The sequence below is a fragment of the Betta splendens genome, chromosome 17 (genome assembly GCF_900634795.4).
Source record: "Betta splendens chromosome 17, fBetSpl5.4, whole genome shotgun sequence".
Classification (NCBI taxonomy): Eukaryota; Metazoa; Chordata; class Actinopteri; order Anabantiformes; family Osphronemidae; genus Betta; species Betta splendens.
This window is the reverse complement of record NC_040897.2, coordinates 8,204,938-8,226,817: the sequence shown is the minus strand read 5'-3', so window position 1 is coordinate 8,226,817 and position 21,880 is coordinate 8,204,938. Positions and strand designations below refer to the sequence as shown.

Here is a 21,880-nt window from a genome sequence, read left to right as displayed (position 1 = left end):
TTGTTACATACTGCACTGCCTTTGCTTTAAAAAGGAAACAAAACATGTTTGGAAAAGTGTTTTATTAGAAAACAAAATGCAACAGAGCAACAACCTGAACACAACACAAGCAGGGCTCACGTGTGTGTGTGTGGTAGAAATCACCCTTTGCAAACTGCCCTTTAGAGGATTGAAACATTCTCAGGCTGTCTACACAAACATGGACAAAATTACTTCATTTGATTGTGTCATACTCAGAGGTTTCAAAGGTTCACTTTGAACTGCTCAAAGCGTGTAAAATGACATTACAGAGACAAGAAAACCGTCAATATAATGACCATGGAAATATTATTTTGACCTCACAGTGCAGGTCAGAATAGTATTTTTAAGTGGATCTTTGCACAGTTATTCTTTACAGGAAGGTGTTGAGCTGATAAAATGCTCTCCACCCAGGAGTGAATGCAACTTTGTCCACTCGTGTGTAGACAGCCTCTAAAACATTATGTACAAACACGTCTTCCTGGGGCAAAAATAGAACGAACCATAGAAAAATTAAAATGCCATTTTCGTCACTTTTGAAATTGTAGATGAAATCTAACAACGGTCTAACAGGGAGTGAAAAAGGCAAAAAAAAAAACAAATGTAAAGCAACATTGGCCGAAGACAACTCCAGATATCCGATGTGCTAACGTTCCTTCTCTTGAGCACGTGACAGAGCAGCTAAGTAGAAAAAGGAAGAAAAACACAACAGCAGAAGAAGTGACGTCGCTGCAGGGTGGCAGTTACTCAGTGCTCTGACTCCTTCTGCGTTCGCTATGCTTGCTATGGTCATTGCTGGACTCCCGCTGATGATGACTCCTCTCTTTGTGGGACCGCTGCTCTCCGTCTCTCTCTCTGTCCCTCTCTCGGCTGTGGCTGCGATCTCTTTTCCTGCTCTTTTCTTCTCCCCCGCTTTTATGCTTCCTCTCCCTGCTTCGACTTCGGCTTGACCTTTTGGCCTTGCGCTCCTCTCTGTGCCTCTCCCTGTCGTCTTTATGCCTCCTGTCGTCGTTCTCCACCCTGCTCTTCTTGTCCCTGGACCTCTCCCTTTCAGCACCTCTATCTTTGTGGTGATCCCTTTCCTTTCTCCTGCTCCTATCGTCCCCGCCCTCCCTTTCTTTGTCCTTGCGTTCGCTCCTCCGGTCTCGGCTGCTGCTGCGACTTCGTCTGCGTTCTCGGCGGTCTTGGTTCCTGTCTGCGCTGCGGGACCGCCGCCTTTCCCTGTCCCCTCGCTCGCCCCTGTCCCTGCCTTCCCTCTCCTTCCTCTGCCGGTCACGCTCCCTTTCCAGTTCTCGATCAAAGCTGGGGCCGTGACGCTCTTTCTCGCGGTGGTGGCTCCGGCTCCTTGACCGTTTAGGTGACCTTCGGGGGCTCGGCGTTCGTCTGGGTGTCCTGTGATGAGACACTCACTATTAGATTCAAGCAGCTCAACCTTGGGATTTAATAAATTACTGATTGGAATTAGAATTCAGTTCAAGTTTGTCCAAATTACACAGGAGAAGGTTGACTGCTTTAGCAAAAAAGGTTGGAATTAAACTTTAATATTTTGGAACACAGCATTAACAGTATTTATTTATTTGCCTCAAACACATGGCAACAATGAGCTGTCTGAAGATAAAACTGGTGTTTATTCCTGCATGTGTGTACTGAGATGAGAGGGAGGTTTCCCTCATGATAATCAAAATTTTCCACGCACTACTTTTTGATTCACTACTTTTTGTCATTTCAGACCAAAAGCTGTTCATGCAACTTGTTGAGAACATTGCTTAAAAACCTGTGTTTTATGTGCCAGTAGAACTTTGTATTCATTAATGTTCTACCTGGAGCGGCGTCGTTCCCCTTGCCTCCCTGACTCTGCAGATGTGGCTTCTTCCTCCTGCGTTTCCTTCTGAGCAACCTTTCGAGGCCTTGCTTTCATCTGCTGGTCAATGATCTTCTGGACAGGCACTGGGATACGGGGGAACAGAGTGGAAAACCATTCCAGTTTGGTCAGGAAAGACCGCAGCATCTCCCCAACGGTCATTACACATCCACCGCCGGCCTTCACGTCAAGCTCCTATAACCAGACGATGGGAAAGAGCCACAGAAAAAATTTATTAGCATACAACTATTGGGGAAAATCAATAAAGCTTGCATCAAACCAAAGGCAGTTTGTGATGACCAAGTACTGAGCCTTCACCTCTGTTCATCTAGCTTAATTAGCTCATTTATTAATCAACTGTGCCTGGGTTTTCTTCTGCTACGTCGAGAGGAAACAAAACTATAAATAGCACACACGTTTGCTTCATCTAAACTGACTTATCTCGTAACTTGTGCTTACAAAGTGAGCCTTCATAATAACAGTGTTTCCTGTTTGTAAGCTCTCCCTTCCTCTCACTACATCTTTAAAAAATAGTTTAATGCAGACATGATGAATGAGAAGAAGGGGGAGCAGACAAGAGCAGGAAGACATCCTTGTTGTGCTAATGGCACACAGACAGCCTTGGCTTCCTTCGTGCGCTTTCCAACAACACAACAAACTATTTGGGATAACATCTGCCCACAGTGTAAGCACAGTTTAGAGCAGGTAGGTAAGTGCACACCAGTTGAATAGTTATCAACTTTATATGGTAGAGAACGGCTGCGTTGCACTCACACACACAAACCAACAGTGCTGAGATACAATTTCCAATTCACCTGCTGCACAATGGGCATCTAAAGAAAAAAACAGGGGAATTAACCAGTTGGGTAGGGTTTCAGGACGATTAATTCAAAAATAATGCAATAGAACATCAAAGAAGGCCTGGTTGCACAGCCTGGAGTTACATTACACTTTAATTAACATGGAAAATACAACAGATGTGTGTTGTTATATAATTTGTATGTTCGTGTTTGTATCAGTGTGAATTATTCACTAGGCATTGTCCCAATTTTGGTTTGTGCAACAAGTCCTGACAAGATACTGTCAAAAAACAGAGCATGCCTTGATATCACACTGGATCAAGAGATTTATTTAGCATTGTATACATTACTTACCAATATAAAAATCAGCAGCAGAGCAGTAAGCAAATAACTTAGCTACTCAGGTTTAGAGGACAAAAACTGGGGACAATTAAGCCAAATGAAAGCAAAGGTGAAAAATCAGCTATGAGCATCACAAGGTGGGGCTGACAACATGTAAGGTGATGTGTATATAATAAAGAGAAAGAAGCAGTAAATTATTACCCGCGGTGACATACCTCCTCATCATCCAGGAAGCCATCATACCATTCTATCAAATCTGCTGGCGGCTGAGTGTATCTGAGCCGCAAAGAAAGATCACAATATGAGTCTGTGTACTGTGACTTTTATACTTAAAACTTTTAATCTAATTTCAAAATTACGTTTAATGCACAGTTTTATAGTTTTCAGAGGCTGTCTTTTTCCTATAGCATGTGAGAAATACCAAATCATCACATTGATCAAGCACAAATTATAAAAACAAACGTACCTTATGTACATAAAGCCAAGTGCTCTGATATATGGAGAGTCCGTGTGTGTGATCAGACCCATCAGTTGTTTGCGAGTCAGCTTGAGGGTAAACAGTTTGTACAGGAGACAAAAAGCAGTAGACACGATACCACCGGTTCCAACTCCACGTACCTACCAAACAAGAAATCAAATGACTGAATGGCTCCTGCTGAGTGACACAGTCTGAAATAATACTCACACAAGACCACTAGTTCAACCCCTAAAACGCAATCTGTCCTCCTGTCTTTTGAATGCCTCATCAACCGACTTCATTAGGTCGTTTTGAAACATACAAGGGGGAAGATGGGGGAATATAAAAAGCACGTACTTCTCACTTACCCCTCCGCACATTCCAGTCTGGCCTGCAGTCTTTCTGCTTCCCTTCTCCCACGGCTCAACGTGAGTCACCTGCAAACACACAATTCAATTCACGTCAATTCAGATTGGCTTATTTATAAAGTACCAAATTATAGATACACTCAGAACAGTTTACCTAATAAAGTTATTGGCTTAATAAGCACGTCTGGGAGCAACAGTAAGCTAGTTTACACAGATCTTTCTCAGAGGTAATAAGCAGCTGTTATAAACGCCGCACAGCGGAGAATCCTGTCCGTCTCCCTGATGACTCCGCGAGAAATGCAGAGGTCCTTCGACGTTTCTCGATCATTACGCAGCGTAACTAGAATGTACATCAATGCTAGAATGCAGTAGTGACTCCGTTATGTTTTTCTAAACACGAAAACGGACGACCAAATTGACCATATTCCAAACAACTAAAACCACCAACGCCACATTTTCCTTTCAAGCTGCTGACGCGTGAGGAGCTACACGACATGATGGACATCTGCACTAATTCTCAAGTCAAGGTACTGATAGTGAAGTGAAGCTAGCGCTGCTTGGTCCCACTCTCCCCTAGTTAGTTAACGCCTGCAGCATTGGTTACCGCAGTAACTATATACTCTGAACCTGGTTACCTAACTAGCATGCGGATTAGCATTCGCTAACGATAGCATTACCTTGAAATAGATTTCGTCCACAACTTCGTGGTAGGTCTTCAGTTCATAAAGCTGAACTTTAAAATACGGTGAAGACAGCACATTGGTGAGAATCATTGGGTTGAGGTTCATAGTCTTTTCGTTGCCCCACAGGGGCAGTACATTGCCATGTTTTCCTGGTGCAGGCTTGCTAACGGCCTGTGTTGGTAGCTGGTTTCCGACATTAGCCATGTTAGCCGAATCCCACGCCGCTAAACTTGGATTACAGTTAGCGACTTCCCGGTTACAGGTCCATCAATAATAAACTGTGAATTGTCGATTTTCAACTATTCCGTCCGTTTCGTTGTTGCCGATTTGTTGTTAAATTGATGGTAGTAACTTCCCGCCGTCGCTACAGCTTAGCGAAAATACTGTTGCGAGGTGGCACCGGAAGTGTAACGTTAGTGGTGCAGAATGAGCGGATTAACCGCTAGGGTCTTGTGGAATTTGTTTTAAAAATAAAAGCACGTACCCGTGCAATAAATTGTTTAACGCACATTTAGTTACACCACCACCTGCTAAAAAGACAATGTGCGACACGTACCAATATATGTATATGTAGTTGCATTTAAAACCAAGTATCCCCCCCTTTCATACTCAGCAAACGATTACTTTGAAATGATTATTTAGTTTGAACCGGAAGCAGATCTGTTGAAATTTTATCTTAATGGAGTGTGGCTGGTTTACAGGCCTGTATCGTTTTCTGTAACACAATATTTGTTTTGTGTTTTAATTTACTAACTTTAATTACTCATTTCTTTTGTTCCTTTTTATTTCTGCATGAAATCATCCATACATCTCTTTTTTACAAAAGAGCAGAGACATACATACATACAATACAACATATTTGTTTAAGAGACTGCAATTATTTTTTTATAAATACAGCAACATTCCATAGCTTCAAAATGAAAGATCAAAAATAGGGTTGATACAGGTAATGCTGAATACATAAAACAAATAAAACTACATATAATAAAGTAACATTACATACGTCATACATAGACACATATAACATGTATACTGTATAATACAAAGTTAACAAAATATATATTATATATTATAATAATATGGTATTGAAAAGTCAACCATCCTCTTCACAACCAGGTGAATGAAGGCGTATCTTTGAAGTGCCAGAGCTACTGACAACCAGTGGTGTTGTAACCATTGAGGTAAATTTCACTGGATATGCTCTACTTGTATATATTTTATATAATGTTTTTATAGAGCAAAAAACAGAAAAAAAATGTCAGTACAACCACTAAGATGTTGTGATGACGGAACCTTCAACGCCACTTCTTAGACACAAGAGGGCTCTCCTGATCAACAGAAGCTCTAGGTCAGACGAAAGGGATTGCATAAGAGAAATCTCCTCCAAAGTGGTGGGAGCAAGTTGTGACACCTCTGCCACTCAGTCTTGAGTTCGCTGCATCAGTGTAATACGGCACCCATTATAACATTCACATGCTTCCTAAAGCCTAGCGCTTGATCACCACCTGCTCGAATATTCCGGCTGCGACCCTGAAAGAAAAGGCCATAATGTGTTACATGAAATGACAAGAAATGAGGGTTGTTATCTCATCTGACTGACACTATTGTTGTTGTGAAATTAGAAGGATATTTCAGTGAAATCTTACACAATAGACATACTGTTTAAATACACACATTAATTAAACTAACACTTTCGTAAGATACCCACAGTAAGCATATTTTTATCCCCCATACTTGTAGTAAACGCCTGCTGTGTGGCGCCCGCAATCAACAGTTACATAACCACACGCACCTCGTGTGCTGGCTTCCCAAGGCTGTACTCCCACCAGGACCAACAAACAAGCTGAGCCCCTCCTCTGCAGCAACACACAAACACAGACATGTTATGAACACGGAAACTGACAGTCAGTCTGCCCAGTTGCATTTGGACATGTTCACACTTACTCACTGGGTTTTCTAAAAATAAATGACAATTGAGTGGGGGCTGACGTAGGGAAGTTGGTGTGACAGCTGACGACACTCCACACACCCATAAATGCTACACATTTAACAGTTTAGTAGGAAATGTAAAAAAGACAGAATTCAAAATTAAAATGTGTAAACACCTCCCCCACGGAAAAGAGTCCCAATTACTCTGTGTCCTCAAAGGACAATATAATCAGATAAAGAGGAAAATGCAAAAATAAGTTTAATTTAGCATAACCTATAAAATATAAATATGGTAAATATGGTATAGTTAAATATGGTACTTAACCACAAACCATGGGTATTATTCAAATAATCTTTTCCTGTGGGGACATTGTCAACTTGTAATACAATACATACAGTATAATGAGTATTGCAACAGACTGTATAGACATATTTGGGCCCATCCCGCATTTCCAAACAGCTTTAATAAGTTTATTAAGTTGCAGATAAAGGTACACACCCTCTGCACTCGAATCCATGAAATCACGACTGAAGTCTTGGCTCTGGAGGATTTTCTCTATTATGTCATCAGCGTCAACCCTTGTGGCATTGACTCTCTTCAACTGGTTCTCCATGGAGTCCTGTTTCACTAGATGTCTACTGAAAAAACAAAAGCAGAATAAACAATTTGAAATACTGGCTCAGAGAAACTGTGTAAGCTGATTACTAATTGAGAAGGAAAGGTGAGGACAAGTAAATAAAATAAGCTGATTTACATATATTATTATACTTGTGACCCCTGTAAATGTGCGTATTACCGTGGAGCCTTGGATGGAGTGGAGGGGTGTTCAGCTGCATGGTGACAGCTTGCAGAGACTGGGGGAGTGGTCCTGCTCTCCCTCTCTCCTTTCTCTGTCTGCTGATCACCGGGTTCCAGGATGCTTCCAATGCCTGTGGAGGCAGAGCCCCCTGAAGCGCTCCTCCGATGGCTCAAATCTGTTAAACTCGAGTGATTGGAGCTGTAACCTACAGAACATGTATAGGTCAATGATTTTACCAAATGTTACTAATTTGGTGCTTGTTTGAACCTGTGTCTGGTACCTGAGATTTTTGACAGCTGACTTGCATAACTATTTGTTCTGGAGTGGCCACATGCAACCAGCTCCTCTGGAACAGATACTGACTTTTTTGGAGTTTCTAAAGGAATAAATAGAATTCCATCACTTAGGGTTAGAATTCACACATTTTTTGGTTTACCACTGAACAAATTCTTGAAGCCGTAGAATCTCCACGCACATACCGGTGATGACACAAGATGTGTCCCCTCCCTTTCTGTCTTCTAGAAGACACTCTGCTTCTGCCTGTGGGATTCCCAGAGTCATGGCTGTAGATGGAGGACTAAAGGGAGTAAAGGAGGCAGTCGTGTTACTCTAGTTGTGATATTTGGGATGTAGAGTTGTTCTTGCTGAAAAAGAGCTGCTTTACATGTTTTAACAGCAAGCAATATGACAACAAAAATGAGATTAGGTATTGAGAATAAGCAGGACCTTATTACACTGGCCTTTACCTAGAAACATGTTTCACTTATGCTATGTGGTTTGTTCAAAAGCCAGTCAACAGTCATTTTGGATGATCTGAATCCTTTATACATACATACATGTACATGTGGCAGTACTGCATCTGTATTTGTAAACAAATTATTATTAATATTGTTTTACCAGCAAATCTCAAATAAATATACCTTTACATGTAAAAACTGGGTGTAATATTAAACTGCAGATATACACAAACAAACACTAGTTACATTATACATTAACTATGTGTATAAGCTATGATATATTAATAGATTTATAGTCTGTTTTAAAAAAACAGTGGAATGACTCTATAGCAACATAATACCACAAAAACACCCCCTTAGCTTAAGGGGGTGGGGAAATGTAGTCAAAGAGTAACAGACAGTGAATAAAAGCGTCGTCTTTCCACTTTGCACTGTGTAGTAAATCTACCACACAATATGAGTAACACAGTGTGGGGTGAGTCACCAGGCTGCTTGAGTTTAGGCAGTGGCGTGTGTAAGACTGCAGAAAGGGGGAGTTGAAAGAACACACGACAAGACTTGGGTTTGGTTAAAGAAGTGCAGCTGCACATGGCACAAGCTCTGCCAGGAGTGTGATGTTACATCACATCTGTTTTACATGCAGCTCTTGACTTTAATGAAAATACAATATCTCTCCTGCGCTGAGGTTCAGATGATTAATGTCTGGGCGAGGTGCAATTACATCTCAGATAAGATGTGAGTGTGATAAAATATCAGCTACAAAATAATACTTTGTAATTTTAAACTCTGAGGTTGTCAGTGGTGTTATCAGACACAAGTTTTTGATTTCATTTTGGTGCCAGACAGGATGTCATGACAGTAATTTCCCTTGTGGTTAGATGCAGACATTTGTATGTAGGAACAACATTTGTGCCTTAGCCACAACTACAACATTTTGCAGTTGCCAATGGTTTCATTTCACCTTGATATTTAGATGTATTGTGCAAACAATAAACACAACTGGACAGATGATGTCAAGAAGAGCTCTTACGTTTTAAAACAGGGGTCTCCGACCATGAGCTGTGTGGTGATGACAACCTGTAACAGAAAAACAAGAATGCTACTTTTAGGCTGAAAAACCTGAAAGCGAGACAGAAAAAATGCTTAGTGTGGTTTAGCTGCATATTAACATTTGAAAGTACATTTTAAGAAACTTAAGCTGGTGTAAGTGGGTCCACTAGAAGACTCTACACATTTGTTCCCATGGTTCAGGCAGTTTATAGATCACAGGCTCAGACTTGCATCAGCTGTCAGGACATTCCACTTTCCCATCTCTGCCATATACCCAGCTTTCTCAAATACCTTCTACTACTGCTTGAACAGGTGACCTTGTTGAGACCTATACAGTTTTACAAAGCATGTGTGTAGAACAATACTGTATGAGACATGATCACATATATATATATATATATTGATGGCTGGTATAAAACCAGGTTTTTTACCAGCATACCCTGAGAATTGAGTTGTCCTGTCTGGTCTTCTTTGTGTCATATCCCTCTAGTAGACACCGCCGTGTGGTACTGCCAGACCCAGCAAACTCAGACAGGTTCAGATCTGCAAAGCCCAGCTACACACCAGGACAACCCGTTTGAAATGTTCGTCATTCCATGTAAACTCTAAATCCAGATGTTACATGCACAAGTTACTGAATCAGATTATGTAGTTCTTTATTATGCAGATAGAAGTAGGTTAAACTGACATGGGTTTTAATCAGTAACCAAAGCCAGGAAGTAGCAGTAAAAGCATTTTTAGTACAGTATGTAGAGTCATCACACTACAATGTCCTCTATGTGCACTTCAAGGTAGGCTGTTATCACATAAATATTAAGATATGGTTGATTTAATAGACCTTGTTTATGATTGTTTGAGTATGTGATAAAGTATTACCTTTGCAAAGGTTTTTCCACCTTTGAGTTCCTAAAAATTAAACAAAAATTAGAAAAGATTATATACATGTAAAATATATGTAAAAATTGGTTTGGTTTATAATACAATATGACCACTGCCTGCATAAAGCACTGAGGTGGTGGTTATATATTAACACTGCCTCTAATCTTATGTACATAAACACTTACTCAACACTTTCAAGCATCAGTTAACTTCCTGGACTTTAAAATGGAAAACTCTATTCAAGACTATGCACGTCTTTAGTGTCAACAAAAATGACCTGAACGGTACCTTGCGCACAGACACCCGGCACACACACGGGTCCAGTACACCTGTCCCAGCATTGGCACTCATCTTACAAATGAATGAGAACCTCCTCTTCCAGTGCACACAGTTGGCTTGTACCGGCTCCCTGTGAGAGACGCACAATTAGAAACACTTACTACAAGGCCCACGGGCGTCCACGTGGATGGAGTGGACGTTAGGAAACACAATCCGGATGCAAAACACTCTACATTCTGTAGGAAAACAGTGATCCTGTGGCCAAAGTGAATGTTGACAATACATACAGTACTGTAGGAGCGTGTTACCCTGGATTGAGGACCAGCCGGTAACCACAGCAAAGCAAAGCCCTGATCCTGATGTTAGCAGCTGACATGCGCTGGGCCCGGTCCATATTTTCCAGAGTGACTCATTTACAGTAAGTGCTTTAAGCAGTTATAAGCAAACGCTCCACAGCTAAAACATCTTGTGCTCAGTTTTAATGGAAGGAAATTCAGCTTTTGGGAGAAATAATGATTATTTCATTTATTACTAATTTATTACAGCGGAAGTGCATCTAGATTATGTTCAGTAACGGCAATTGTTGCTTAGCAACTGTTGATCAATTGTGTAAACACCTTTAGTCAAAACGGCATCTTCGATCACGATAACCAAGTTAACTACGGTTAGTTAAGCTTCATTCAGCCATTCAAACGTGGTAGTGGCACATAAGCTAATGGAAATTAGCGCATACGCGTTAAGTAAGAGTCGGTTGTAGAGTTGAAGTTGGTTTCAGAGTAACTTTAGCCGGTTCGTTCAAGCAGCAAACGCCTGCTATAAATAGTGAAAACCTACCGAGACGACTCTTCGGCGAAGCCTCCATCCAGGAGGCGGATTTTGCAGAATAAAACCTCGTTTACGAAGGGAATCGATGACAGCTCTTCCAAGTGGAAGTCTACTTTAAATTTAAACCTTTTTTTCTTCATTAGAATGAATGACATGTTGTCCACTAGCTAAATATCCGAGCTCAAGTGAAGTCTGTGCTGCTCGGCAGACCAGACCACGGCTGCTGCATTGGTGGAAGCAAAAGATCGACGTGATTCGAAGTTCAAATCTCCTCCTCACGCCCACTGAATAATAGAAAAGAATGACGTAGGCGACATTCCGCGATTTGATTGGTCGGTGCAGCTGTAGGAAAACGAGACACGGCTCGTTGGAGCGATCTCACGCTTCACGTTCTGCAGTAAAAACGCGTAATGGCAGGGAAAATACTACTATCACACACACATGTAAATATATATATAAAAAATACCATGAAGTGAAAGTATGCCCGTAACCATATATTAACCGTGCAAAGAAGAAGTGGGTTAAATAAGGAAATAGTGTCCGTCACATGTAACAAAAGAAAAGTCATGGTGCATTACGAAAAATGAAACATATCTTCTTTAAAACGTTCCATTGTACAAAACAAGCCATTTCATGGTGTTTTATTCTCTGCAGAGTATACGCCAATAGGCATCACAGACTTTATTAGACAGACCTCTACAATTCAATTCAAATTAATACAAGCCCCATTGGAAACTCAGTATCTGAGCTTATTTTTAGGAATGTGTTGTTTTACAAAATTAGCATTTAATTATGGTAGCCTCTTAAAAACACCAACTTATATAATGCACTCCTGTACGTCTCCTCCACCCACTTTCACCTCAATGACGTGGCCACACCTGTAAATATACAATGACATGTAAATACTATTGTACAGTTATAGTATAGTACGGCTGAGGTTTCAAATAGAAAGTTATGAGTTGTGTACACAACATGGCCAGGAATCCCACATACTGTACTAGCCACTGTTTATATTGGGCAACAGAATCTGTACTATAATACTACTGTATTACTCTGTAATCATGTTGTGCGCATCTTTTATGCGAATAAACATCGCCCCCTAGCGGCCACACGCGCCATTACTTTATAGGAAATGCGATGCTATGTGTTTCAAGTGACACGTCTGTCTAGATGAGAAAGATTAACATTCCTCGGTAGCGCATCGGGGCATGGGGAATATAATAGCGATAAAAATACCACGGACTGGATCGGAGAACGTCAGCGGTTCATCCAGGAGTTGTTGATTTCAACGCTTTTTTTACGTGATCCTCTTCCCGGCTTTTCCGTAGAAAACACCGAGTAGCCATCGTTACCGACGTCGCTCCGCCCCCGATCACTGCAGTTCCCCAGAAACGCCGCGGATTCCACCTCTGCACGGGACCCTCGGCGAAATTAACTCACCGGACGCGCGTTTTTTTCCCCGCGTGGCGATTAGCGGCGACTCCAAAAGCGTTCGCGAATGATGTCCTGCGCGGATTAATGAGCGGACTCTGAGCGCAGGACGCCCCTTCTGGACGCTTCTTCCACACTACGCGCACGATGGAGCCGTCGTTACGGACGCTTTTACTATCAAAAGCCCGCTGCTGGGACCCTGACAGCGAGAGGTCGTATCAGGACCTGTTTGACAGAATCGACACCAATAAAGATGGGAAGGTGGATGTCGCTGAGTTACGGGAGGGCCTCGTGGCAATGGGCAAATTCCGACAGGGTGCTGCACAGGTAAAGGCTGAGGGGCCATGGGATCCTATGTAGGCAAGACTTTAAGGTCCAGGCGTGCACGGTATGCATGAAATTCCTGCCTGTCTGTCTGGTCGTGCGTGCGCGTGGGGAGTCAAATGATGAGTCAGACTCGATCCTGTCTTTGCAGAAAATCGTGTTGTCCGGCGACCACAACAAGGACGGGAGTCTGGACTTCAACGAGTTCACCAAGTACCTGAAGGAGCACGAGAAGAAGTTGCGGCTGACGTTCAAGGGCCTGGACAGGAACAATGACGGTAGGAGATGGATGAGTGGCAGGCGTGTTCACACGTGCCAGGGAATGTTGACATTGTTTTCATATTCAGTGTTTGCGCTGCAGCATGGTTGAGAGCAGATGTTCCTTGTGTTGTGGCAGGACGCATCGACGCCTCCGAGATCCAGCAGAGCCTGACGGAGCTGGGCATCGCCATCAGCAGAGAGGATGCTCTGAAGATCCTACAGAGGTCTGTGCTGTGTGACACCGTGCTTTAAAGGATTCCACACACTTCATGTTAAGTCGTTTATTTCCATTTATGAGTGCGAATGCCTGCGCTCTCTCATAGCATGGACATCGACGGCACCATGATGGTGGACTGGAACGAGTGGAGGGAACACTTCCTGTTCTACCCTGGCCATAACCTGGAAGAGATCATCCGCTACTGGAAGCACACGTCGGTACGGGACGTGCACAGACGCCCTCCTTGGGGGTTGCGTTCCACACTTGTCTTGTAGGAGGTCACGCGTTATGGATTCTCGCATCGCGGCGGGAGCTTTGCAAAAGTAGATTGTGTGAGATAATTAGGTCACGGGCATTACACTCTGTCTCCCTGAGCCTGCTCCAATGCTGCTTAGTGTAAATATAGATGTCACTGACTAGTTGCTTGTGCTGCATGAGGCACGTCCCCCTCCTCCTGAGCAAACAGTACCTCTCGTCATAGACGTTGTATATGTTTAGGCATTTTTTTTGCACTCAATATTTCGGCTGCCTGAAGTCACAAGAACATGTCATTGTATCGATCTAGACACAGAACCTAACTCCATGAACCCTTGTTCCTGTGTGGTGTCACTAAACTGTCACTGCACCACCTCCTAGTCACATGTTCACCAGTTGCCAGTGATTATGATTTCACAAGCCGTTCTGACCGGTGGATAAAGAGCTCAGGACTTTGCTTATGAAGTATTTTGACAAAGATTATTAAGTGTGCATCAAACAGAAGCTTCTACAGATGTTGCATTTACTTTTTCTCTGTGGATTCAAAATAATAGAAGTGTGAAGGTGGTAAAATAATACTCACTGTTATTAGTTAGTTCATCTAAGCTGCTCGCGTTTATAAATGCATTTAATTAAATCGATGTTTCTATCATGGGCAGGTGCTGGATATAGGGGACAGTCTTGCCATCCCAGATGAATTCACAGAGGAAGAGAAGCGATCTGATGACTGGTGGAAGCAGCTGGTCGCAGGTGCTGTTGCGGGGTCCGTCTCACGTACCGGCACCGCTCCTCTGGACAGGATGAAAGTCCTGATGCAGGTGAGACCAGGGGCCGGTGGGTGATTTCTTTGAATAGATGGCCGTGCAGATGTCCTGCAAATCATATACGCCCTTACTGCAGGTGCACTCTTCTAAGAACAACAAGATCGGTCTGATTGGAGGTTTCAGGCAGATGGTCACAGAAGGGGGATTGTCTTCGCTGTGGCGAGGGAATGGAATCAACGTTCTAAAGATCGCACCTGAGACGGCGATCAAGTTCATGGCGTACGAACAAGTGAGCGAGTGATCCTGTGAAGCGCTGTTTAACACGTGCTGGTGGTGCAGGTGACGCCATTTGTGCCTTTTTGTTGCAGTACAAGAAGTTGTTATCGCCCGATGGGAAAAAGACCAAAACGCACAAGAGGTTCATGGCCGGATCTCTGGCCGGGGCCACGGCACAGACAGCGATTTACCCCATGGAGGTAGAACGACTCAAACGTCACTGTTCCATTCGAAACGATCAAAAGAAATGAATTCAGAACATCTTTTGAAACAGACCTCGCATCCAACGAGTGTGTCGCTTTGTGCCGCCTCTCTCTAAGGTGTTGAAGACCCGACTGACCCTGAGAAAGACGGGCCAGTATTCAGGAATGTTTCACTGTGCGAAGACGATCCTCAAGAATGAAGGCGTCAAAGCGTTCTACAAGGGCTACGTTCCAAATCTGCTGGGCATCATTCCCTACGCTGGCATCGACCTTGCTGTTTATGAGGTGGGGACTTCTGTCTCTTTAGTGATATTAAACAATGGAGTAACAGGTTCCTCTTGAATTTCAGGGTTATGTTCAATTTAGGTAACCGATATTCCGATTCTCTGCCTCAGAGTCTAAAGAACGCCTGGTTGTCCTATCACACAAAAGACTCGGCCAACCCGGGAGTGCTGGTGTTGCTGGGCTGCGGGACCATCTCGAGTACCTGTGGCCAGCTGGCCAGTTATCCACTCGCTCTCGTACGCACACGGATGCAGGCGCAAGGTAAACGCAATCGGGGTTCATCTAAGGTGATGGCCAAACATACATGGCGCCTAATGGCCGCTGTTGTGCAAGTAGGTGCAGTTCAGTGATGCAGAATGAAGTCGACAAAAAGGACAGCTTTAGAGTTAGAGGAGCTACAGCACTTAAACAATCACACGTACATCCATACTCTTCCCCCCTGATTTGTGCAGGGTTTTCTAGAGGCAGCTGTAGCTTTGAACAGAGAGGAAGTAAACAGAATAAAAGAACGCCTTTAACTTTGGTCTCCCACTGGAACAGACCAAGCAAATGGAAAATGTGTTGCTACGTGATTAACAGTTTGTTAATCCCCATCAGATAAACCTGCTCATGGCACTGAATATGTACTGAGAAATGATCTCTGAAAAACACCAGCCTTTCTAACCTCACGTGTCTTTGCAGCGTCTTTGAACGCGTCAGACCAGCCCTCCATGAGTTCTCTGATGAAGACGATCGTAGCCAAAGATGGGTTTTTCGGACTCTACCGGGGCATCCTGCCAAACTTCATGAAAGTCATTCCTGCTGTCAGCATCAGCTATGTGGTTTATGAGTACATGAAAACGGGCCTAGGAATCTCCAAATGACGCCGCGCGGAAGTAAAGAAGAACATTTATTGTATTTGTCAAGACTTGAAAATGCTTGAAATAGCTCCAAACATACAGAGCATGCCTTCCACCAGCTGGCCCAGAAGTTCAGTGGATGGAAAACTGTATGTATCCCAATAAGGGTGGCGTGTCAGTGGCTAAAGCATGAATGATTAGTAGTGAGCATGCTTTCATTTGTATCCTCATATTAAATGTAAGACACTCCTTAATTTCTACGCTGTCCAAAACAATACTTGATGATAGCTCTGTATTTAAAGGTACATATGGAAAACAGAAAACAAAAAAACTGCTGTTACTCTTCTGAAACTGTGATCAAACCAAACCGGGAGGTCAGCGGTGCCGTCTCGCTTTGTGTGAACAAAGGCAGCGTTTCTACGAAGTAAATGCATATTTATTTTGAATATACGTCTGCACTAATAGAGCAAATGCTCCCGCCCCAGAGCGACAAACTATGCTCCAGCCAGCAGCTGACCTTGAAAAATCACTTGTTAACACTGGATTCCTGTGTATGAAGGCAGAGTGAAAATAATCAATATCACATTCTTTGTTTTGAAATTGTTTAAATGTGCCTTATAGACTCGCATCAGCAGATGTATGCTGTAATTCTGGTTTGTATTTATCTGTCTTAAGTTATGATTATTTATGGGTTTTAACGATGCTTGCTACTATGTAACATATTAACTCAGTTATTTAGTTACTTGACTGAAACACTGCAAGGAGCATGTTTTTACCTTGTGCCAGTTTATTTCACCCCGTGTTCATTCTCACAGCGGCTACTTGTTAGAAATTACACTTTGCTGCTCTGTCTTTTAAACAACCCAAGACTGAAAACTAAACAAGAAAGTCATTATTCAATAGTAAACACATAAACAGGATCCCAAGAAAACAATGAGACTGTCATTGTGAAGGTGAACATGGGTCACTTTAACAAGGAAGTTTGCTGAGGACTTATTTGAGAACAATGGCCCATTTGTGTTCTGTCCCTCAAAGCTCACTAGTTAGATAGGAAAGGGTTGTTATTGTTATGGGTTAACAGCGCCACCTACTGGTTATTAACGTTAATAAAGTTTGAATGCTAAGTGTTTGTGTGTGTCATTTAAGAAAGTTATATATATTGTGGGCAGAAGTTGGGGAACCAAGACTCAGAATATAGTTTGTCACCTACTAGTAGCTTGATTTGTAGATGTCAAGCTGATAAATTAATATAGATTTTATTCAATATTCCAATGGCCTGTTAATGATAAATATACAGTACTTAGATATATAATAATAATAATGACACAATAATAATTATTAAGAAAAGGAGTCAGTACATCAGCAGGTGTCCAGACGTGTCCTAAAACCAGTTCCTGCAAAGTTTAAAACAGGTTTTACCCAATACAGACAACAGTGTTTCATAATCATAGAATTAGATAATTTAATTGTCATTGTGGATATTCCCAATAATCAGCATCTAATCAGACAGATCTTTAAAGAAAGTCACTATCATAATATTATTCTTCCAAGGGCACATATGTATCTCTTCTTCTTAAAAGCGTTTATAATAATAAAAAAACAATAAAATAAATCTAATCTATTACGTTATTGTATATTGCATGGATTTTTTTCGTACCCGATTTAACTGACCACGTTTTTTTTTTCAAACACAAAGTTTACAGAGCAGATTTGTCCTCAAACGTGACCTAAAGTCCTTCGCCCTGCTGAACGAGAAGCTCACACTAAGTTTGTCCCCGCCGCGCACCGTAGTTTGGCTCCATCGATCTGCAGTTGTTGAAAGGAGGTGGGCCCTCGGATAAATAAACTACAAAACAACAACAACAACGAGCAACGGTGAGTTCTAACTCTCAAGCTTCTACGTGAAATCGGTGGCTAGTTGTCTTTGCGCGGTCCAAGTCGACGCTGACACCGTTAGCAAACGCGGAGCCTGCTAGCTAACGGCGAGCGGCAGCTAAAAATATTCTGGTCAGATCGGCGGTGGACGGAGCTGAGCTCGTCCGCCACGAGAGACTGTGGCGACTAAAAATACCTTCAACAAGATACACGGACGTAACTGCGCTCTGTTTTATTAATGCCGTTCGTTCGTGAGTCTAGACCTGTTGCTGGTTAAGCGGCTAGTGGGCGTTGACGGGGAGTGTAGCGGTGTGTGGAAAGGTGGCGGTATTAACGGGGAGCAGCAGCTTAGCTTTAACCTTTACCAAGTCTGAGCTGTTGATTCATCTTTGCTCGGGGGACGTAATCTACTGCCCGGTGTCTTTGCTGTAACACTGCACAGATAACCTTTAGCCTTCGTCTGCTGCATTTGGCGGAGACTATATTTTATATGGCGTTTATTGATCTTTATGCACAGATTCAACGCAACGCTTGTACAGTATTTAGACAAGGTAGCGTTTTGCTAACCCGCATAATGCGCACGTTTATTTAACCATAAGCATGGGCTTGGCAGTGCTTGTTATTCATAATCATTTGCATTTAACAAGGAGGCATCACGTGCATAATGTAATGTTAAGGGTCCCACTGTTATTATACATATTAAGATGTGCGAGTGATTCTGACTCACAATTCATGTTGCAGTTCTTTATCTCTAATATGGCTAGATTGTATAAAAAGAGCCCTTTTTAATTTATGGTTTTAAGCTGATGATGATTTGTCTTTTCCTTCCAGCAGTACTGTGACAACAAGACAACATGGGAAACACAAGCGACAGGGTGTCTGGAGATCGCCATGGTGCCAAGGCCCACCGCTCAGACAGCAGTGGAAGCCACAAAGACCATGAGCCCAGCAGCAAGATGGTCGACAGCACCGATGACCCCAACATCTTCAACACCCACGGGTCTGAGTCCAAGGTACAGCTTGAATGACACCCAAGCTGAGTTACAGGAAAACAGTTTTCAGTTGCAGCCTGTGTTTGATTTGACTGATGATGTCAGCTGTCAAATGTCTTTAGGCATCAGGAGAAAAAGAGTTCACCCCAGATCTGGATGACTTGGTAAAAACCGGTCCTCAGGCCCGACCCACTGTGATCCGCTGGGCTGGGGGAGGGAAGGAGGTCTACATAGCTGGTTCCTTTAATAACTGGAGCACAAAGATACCATTAAATAAAAGGTAAACAAGACCATCTTTGCTCTTAAGCTTAGCATTCACTTACGTTATTTCAAATATATATAAAGATATGGATCTTGACTTAGGCTATAACACATTGAATTTAAAATGAAACCAGTACCTGAGCCAGTTGTCTAGTTCAAAGAAAAACTATTGAGGTGTTAATATTCTCTATTCTCTATATTTCAAAGCCATAATGATTTTGTAGCAATCCTGGACCTGCCAGAAGGAGAGCACCAGTACAAGTTTTTTGTAGATGGACAATGGGTTCACGATCCCTCAGAGGTACACTTATCATGGTTTTGTTTTTTACATTATTTGTAAAAAATATTTTTTACAAATGCTTATTTGGAAATGGTCTCTGTTTTTTTGCAGCCGTTGGTCACCAGCCAGCTTGGCACCATCAACAATTTAATCCACGTGAAGAAGTCTGACTTTGAGGTGTTTGATGCCCTGCAGGTCGACTCTCTGGAATGCTCAGACACATCAGGTGAGTCCATGCAAACGTTTTATGGTATTTATGGATTATTTACATGTACGTAGTGGCTAGTTAGTAGTATGTTTGTATCTGTTGTGTGCCCACAGACCTGTCCAGCTCCCCTCCAGGTCCGTATGGGCAGGAACAGTACGTCTTTAGGCCAGAGGGGCATTTCAAGGCCCCACCGATTCTTCCTCCTCACCTCCTTCAAGTCATTCTCAACAAGGACACCAATATATCTGTCAGTGTTTACAACTGTACAACTCTGTTTACTTACTGACTGTTTTTCTAGTTTGTGACTCTTTTTTTCTTGCTCCCTCTCTTTTTGTCTTGTCAGTGTGACCCTGCCCTGTTGCCTGAACCCAACCACGTCATGTTGAACCATCTTTACGCTCTTTCAATAAAGGCAAGTTGGTGGGAGTATGTTATCTTCCAACTGGCTTCCTTTCTGGTCTGTTGCCAAGAACCTGTCTTGTTTAACATCAAACACTGTTTTCGGAAAGGTTTTAAGTTTATGCTAACAAAGCCTATTTTAATCATTTTCTGTCAAGTGTATGAATCAGTTTACTGGGAGTCATGGCAGTGTTTTTCTGTGATCTTCTCTCTATAGGATGGAGTAATGGTGCTCAGTGCCACTCACCGATACAAGAAGAAATATGTCACTTCTTTGCTTTACAAGCCCATCTAGACCTCACCGCAGGTGCTCCGCACTGCTTTTAGAGGGCACCATGTTGTACTCTGCTGTTTGTTTTTGTACATCATCACATTTAGCCAAATCTTGCACTGAAACGGGTTTACAGGTGAGCTGAAGCCCACTGGCTGTTACTGCGATTTGTTTTTCTAAAGGGTGGCACTTCTGTCTTCATAGGGCTCTGAAAAACAATAGCAATGCGCGTGAACAAGCTGATAAAGAGATGAAAACCATACTGTGGCTTTGTACCTGTGACATTTACAGATGGACAGGAAACTGACTAAATCACTGTGTGTACTGCTTTTTTTTGCAACACCCTTGTGATTATATGCATGTTGGTGTGATTTACTGGGAGGTGCATGTTCAGGTCGTGCACCACCTCGACAAACAGCGGATATGTGACTATCTTGTAACTGGTGAGGGTTTTTTGAGTGTTCATGCTGTGGATCAACAGTTTGGATATTTACAGTGTTTGTCTTGTCCTTCAGCTGTCTCTGACCTTTTTTTAAAAGCGGTTTCTCTTGGAATGCGCGTGCAGATTAACATGGGCACACGTTGTCTGACCATGAAGTGCAATAACCTGCCGTGCAAACTGAATTTCCCCTCCAGGTACTCGGAAGCAAAACGTGTTGTTAAGGAGGCAACAGCGAACAGCATCTGATTTTGATGCCTGTTTCTGTGTCACTATAGGTCATTAGTTTCAACAGGAAACTCCTATTTTTTCGGGTGGTGACTTGTGGCTAAGTGTCGATATTTGTTCTGCTGTTGCCTGTATCTGGCACTTTACCGTCCTGTGAGCAGGAGTGTGGATATGAGCTTTTACCTATGCAGACAACTCTTGTACTGTAGCTTCTCTAGACTATAGGTTGTGCTTTTTTTCTTTCTTTTGCCAGTTTTCTGTACGATAAACTTGCAGTGCTTTATGTGTGCGTGTGTCTGTATTGAATAGAATCTCATCAAATAGAAAAGTACTGTATTCATCCGTTAGTGTGCGTGCGTGCGTGTGTGTGTGCATCCAAAATGTTTATGACTCACGGCTTTGCATGCGTTGAATGTCTGCTCTCTTGCCAAGCGTGAGACACATTTCGGACGCCGATCCTGCGATTTCAGAAAAATAGGGCTACAAGAATGAATATTTGCTATGAATTGGAACTTTGTATGAATCATGCTCTTATTAATGTGCTTTATTCTTATTATAATAACTTGAATGGATAATTTGACGTGTGGTGTTTTGGAAAGTTTTGCCACTTCGTGAGTCGTGCGGTTTGATTGTACGATGACAGTACCGTGTATTAAACACACAGAATGTTCAACTGGATGCTCTTAAAGTGTTTAGGGAATGTTGGGCTTAGCCGAGGTCTTTTGTCCAAAGAGTTTGTAAGTGGATGATAAGGGAGTATCGACATGTGCCATGGATATGGAGTTTAAAGGCTACAACTTAAACTTGAATTTCAAACCCATTTCATGAATGTTTCTAAATGCTTTGCAGAACAAGGGTTAAAGATCCACTGTGTGAGGTATTACTTGTTTGCAAATAAAGAGGACAAACTGCTCCTAACTACTTTCTGTGTTGTTTTATATTATTGTAATATTCTGTGGCTTATTGCATTACGTTCCATGACAACTTGGGAGTCTCATCACACGTTGAGCAATGGACTTTGTAAACAGCTTTTCAAAGCAACAT

General features: G+C 42.4%; 4 protein-coding genes across 10 annotated transcripts; 2 read left to right on the top strand and 2 right to left on the bottom strand.

Moving 5' to 3' along the window:
• Nucleotides 1-45: 45 nt before the first annotated feature.
• prpf38b (pre-mRNA processing factor 38B) lies at nucleotides 46-4,942 on the bottom strand. The gene is made up of 6 exons (XM_029131247.3): nucleotides 4,524-4,942; nucleotides 3,847-3,915; nucleotides 3,488-3,639; nucleotides 3,237-3,297; nucleotides 1,839-2,074; nucleotides 46-1,410 (listed from the first exon to the last, which is right to left on the bottom strand). The coding sequence occupies exons 1-6, from the start codon at nucleotides 4,731-4,733 to the stop codon at nucleotides 762-764; spliced, it is 1,377 nt and encodes a 458-aa protein (XP_028987080.1). The 5' UTR covers nucleotides 4,734-4,942; the 3' UTR covers nucleotides 46-761.
• A 350-nt stretch (nucleotides 4,943-5,292) lies between these two features.
• Nucleotides 5,293-11,906, bottom strand: LOC114844141 (EEIG family member 2-like). Of its 2 annotated transcripts, none has more exons than XM_029131249.3 (11): nucleotides 11,038-11,906; nucleotides 10,213-10,333; nucleotides 9,922-9,951; nucleotides 9,485-9,601; nucleotides 9,026-9,072; nucleotides 7,738-7,835; nucleotides 7,539-7,634; nucleotides 7,256-7,463; nucleotides 6,958-7,094; nucleotides 6,322-6,385; nucleotides 5,293-6,059 (listed from the first exon to the last, which is right to left on the bottom strand). In XM_029131249.3, exons 1-11 carry the CDS (start codon nucleotides 11,181-11,183, stop codon nucleotides 6,017-6,019), a joined length of 1,107 nt encoding a protein of 368 aa, XP_028987082.1. In that variant the 5' UTR covers nucleotides 11,184-11,906; the 3' UTR covers nucleotides 5,293-6,016. The 2 variants fall into 2 exon arrangements, with proteins under 2 accessions (XP_028987082.1, XP_028987081.1); XM_029131248.3 differs by having other exon boundaries at nucleotides 6,958-7,097; nucleotides 11,038-11,532.
• Nucleotides 10,425-17,007, top strand: LOC114844138 (calcium-binding mitochondrial carrier protein SCaMC-1-like). 4 transcript variants are annotated; one of them, XM_041068266.2, is made up of 10 exons: nucleotides 10,425-10,621; nucleotides 12,935-13,061; nucleotides 13,181-13,268; nucleotides 13,368-13,479; nucleotides 14,176-14,334; nucleotides 14,417-14,569; nucleotides 14,649-14,756; nucleotides 14,877-15,044; nucleotides 15,155-15,305; nucleotides 15,726-17,007. In XM_041068266.2, the coding sequence occupies exons 4-10, from the start codon at nucleotides 13,369-13,371 to the stop codon at nucleotides 15,905-15,907; spliced, it is 1,032 nt and encodes a 343-aa protein (XP_040924200.1). In that variant the 5' UTR covers nucleotides 10,425-10,621; nucleotides 12,935-13,061; nucleotides 13,181-13,268; nucleotide 13,368; the 3' UTR covers nucleotides 15,908-17,007. The 4 variants fall into 4 exon arrangements, with proteins under 4 accessions (XP_040924200.1, XP_028987078.1, XP_028987077.1 ...); XM_029131245.3 differs by lacking the exon at nucleotides 10,425-10,621 and adding an exon at nucleotides 10,777-10,867; XM_029131244.3 differs by lacking the exon at nucleotides 10,425-10,621 and adding an exon at nucleotides 12,142-12,786.
• Nucleotides 17,008-17,599: 592 nt separating this feature from the next.
• Nucleotides 17,600-21,754, top strand: prkab2 (protein kinase, AMP-activated, beta 2 non-catalytic subunit). 3 transcript variants are annotated; one of them, XM_029132643.3, is made up of 8 exons: nucleotides 17,600-17,758; nucleotides 18,590-18,771; nucleotides 18,873-19,030; nucleotides 19,219-19,312; nucleotides 19,403-19,517; nucleotides 19,613-19,746; nucleotides 19,843-19,911; nucleotides 20,116-21,754. In XM_029132643.3, the coding sequence occupies exons 2-8, from the start codon at nucleotides 18,613-18,615 to the stop codon at nucleotides 20,191-20,193; spliced, it is 807 nt and encodes a 268-aa protein (XP_028988476.1). In that variant the 5' UTR covers nucleotides 17,600-17,758; nucleotides 18,590-18,612; the 3' UTR covers nucleotides 20,194-21,754. The 3 variants fall into 3 exon arrangements, with proteins under 3 accessions (XP_028988476.1, XP_028988477.1, XP_028988478.1); XM_029132644.3 differs by having other exon boundaries at nucleotides 17,615-17,758; nucleotides 18,593-18,771; XM_029132645.3 differs by lacking the exon at nucleotides 17,600-17,758 and adding an exon at nucleotides 17,795-17,974.
• Nucleotides 21,755-21,880: the final 126 nt, after the last annotated feature.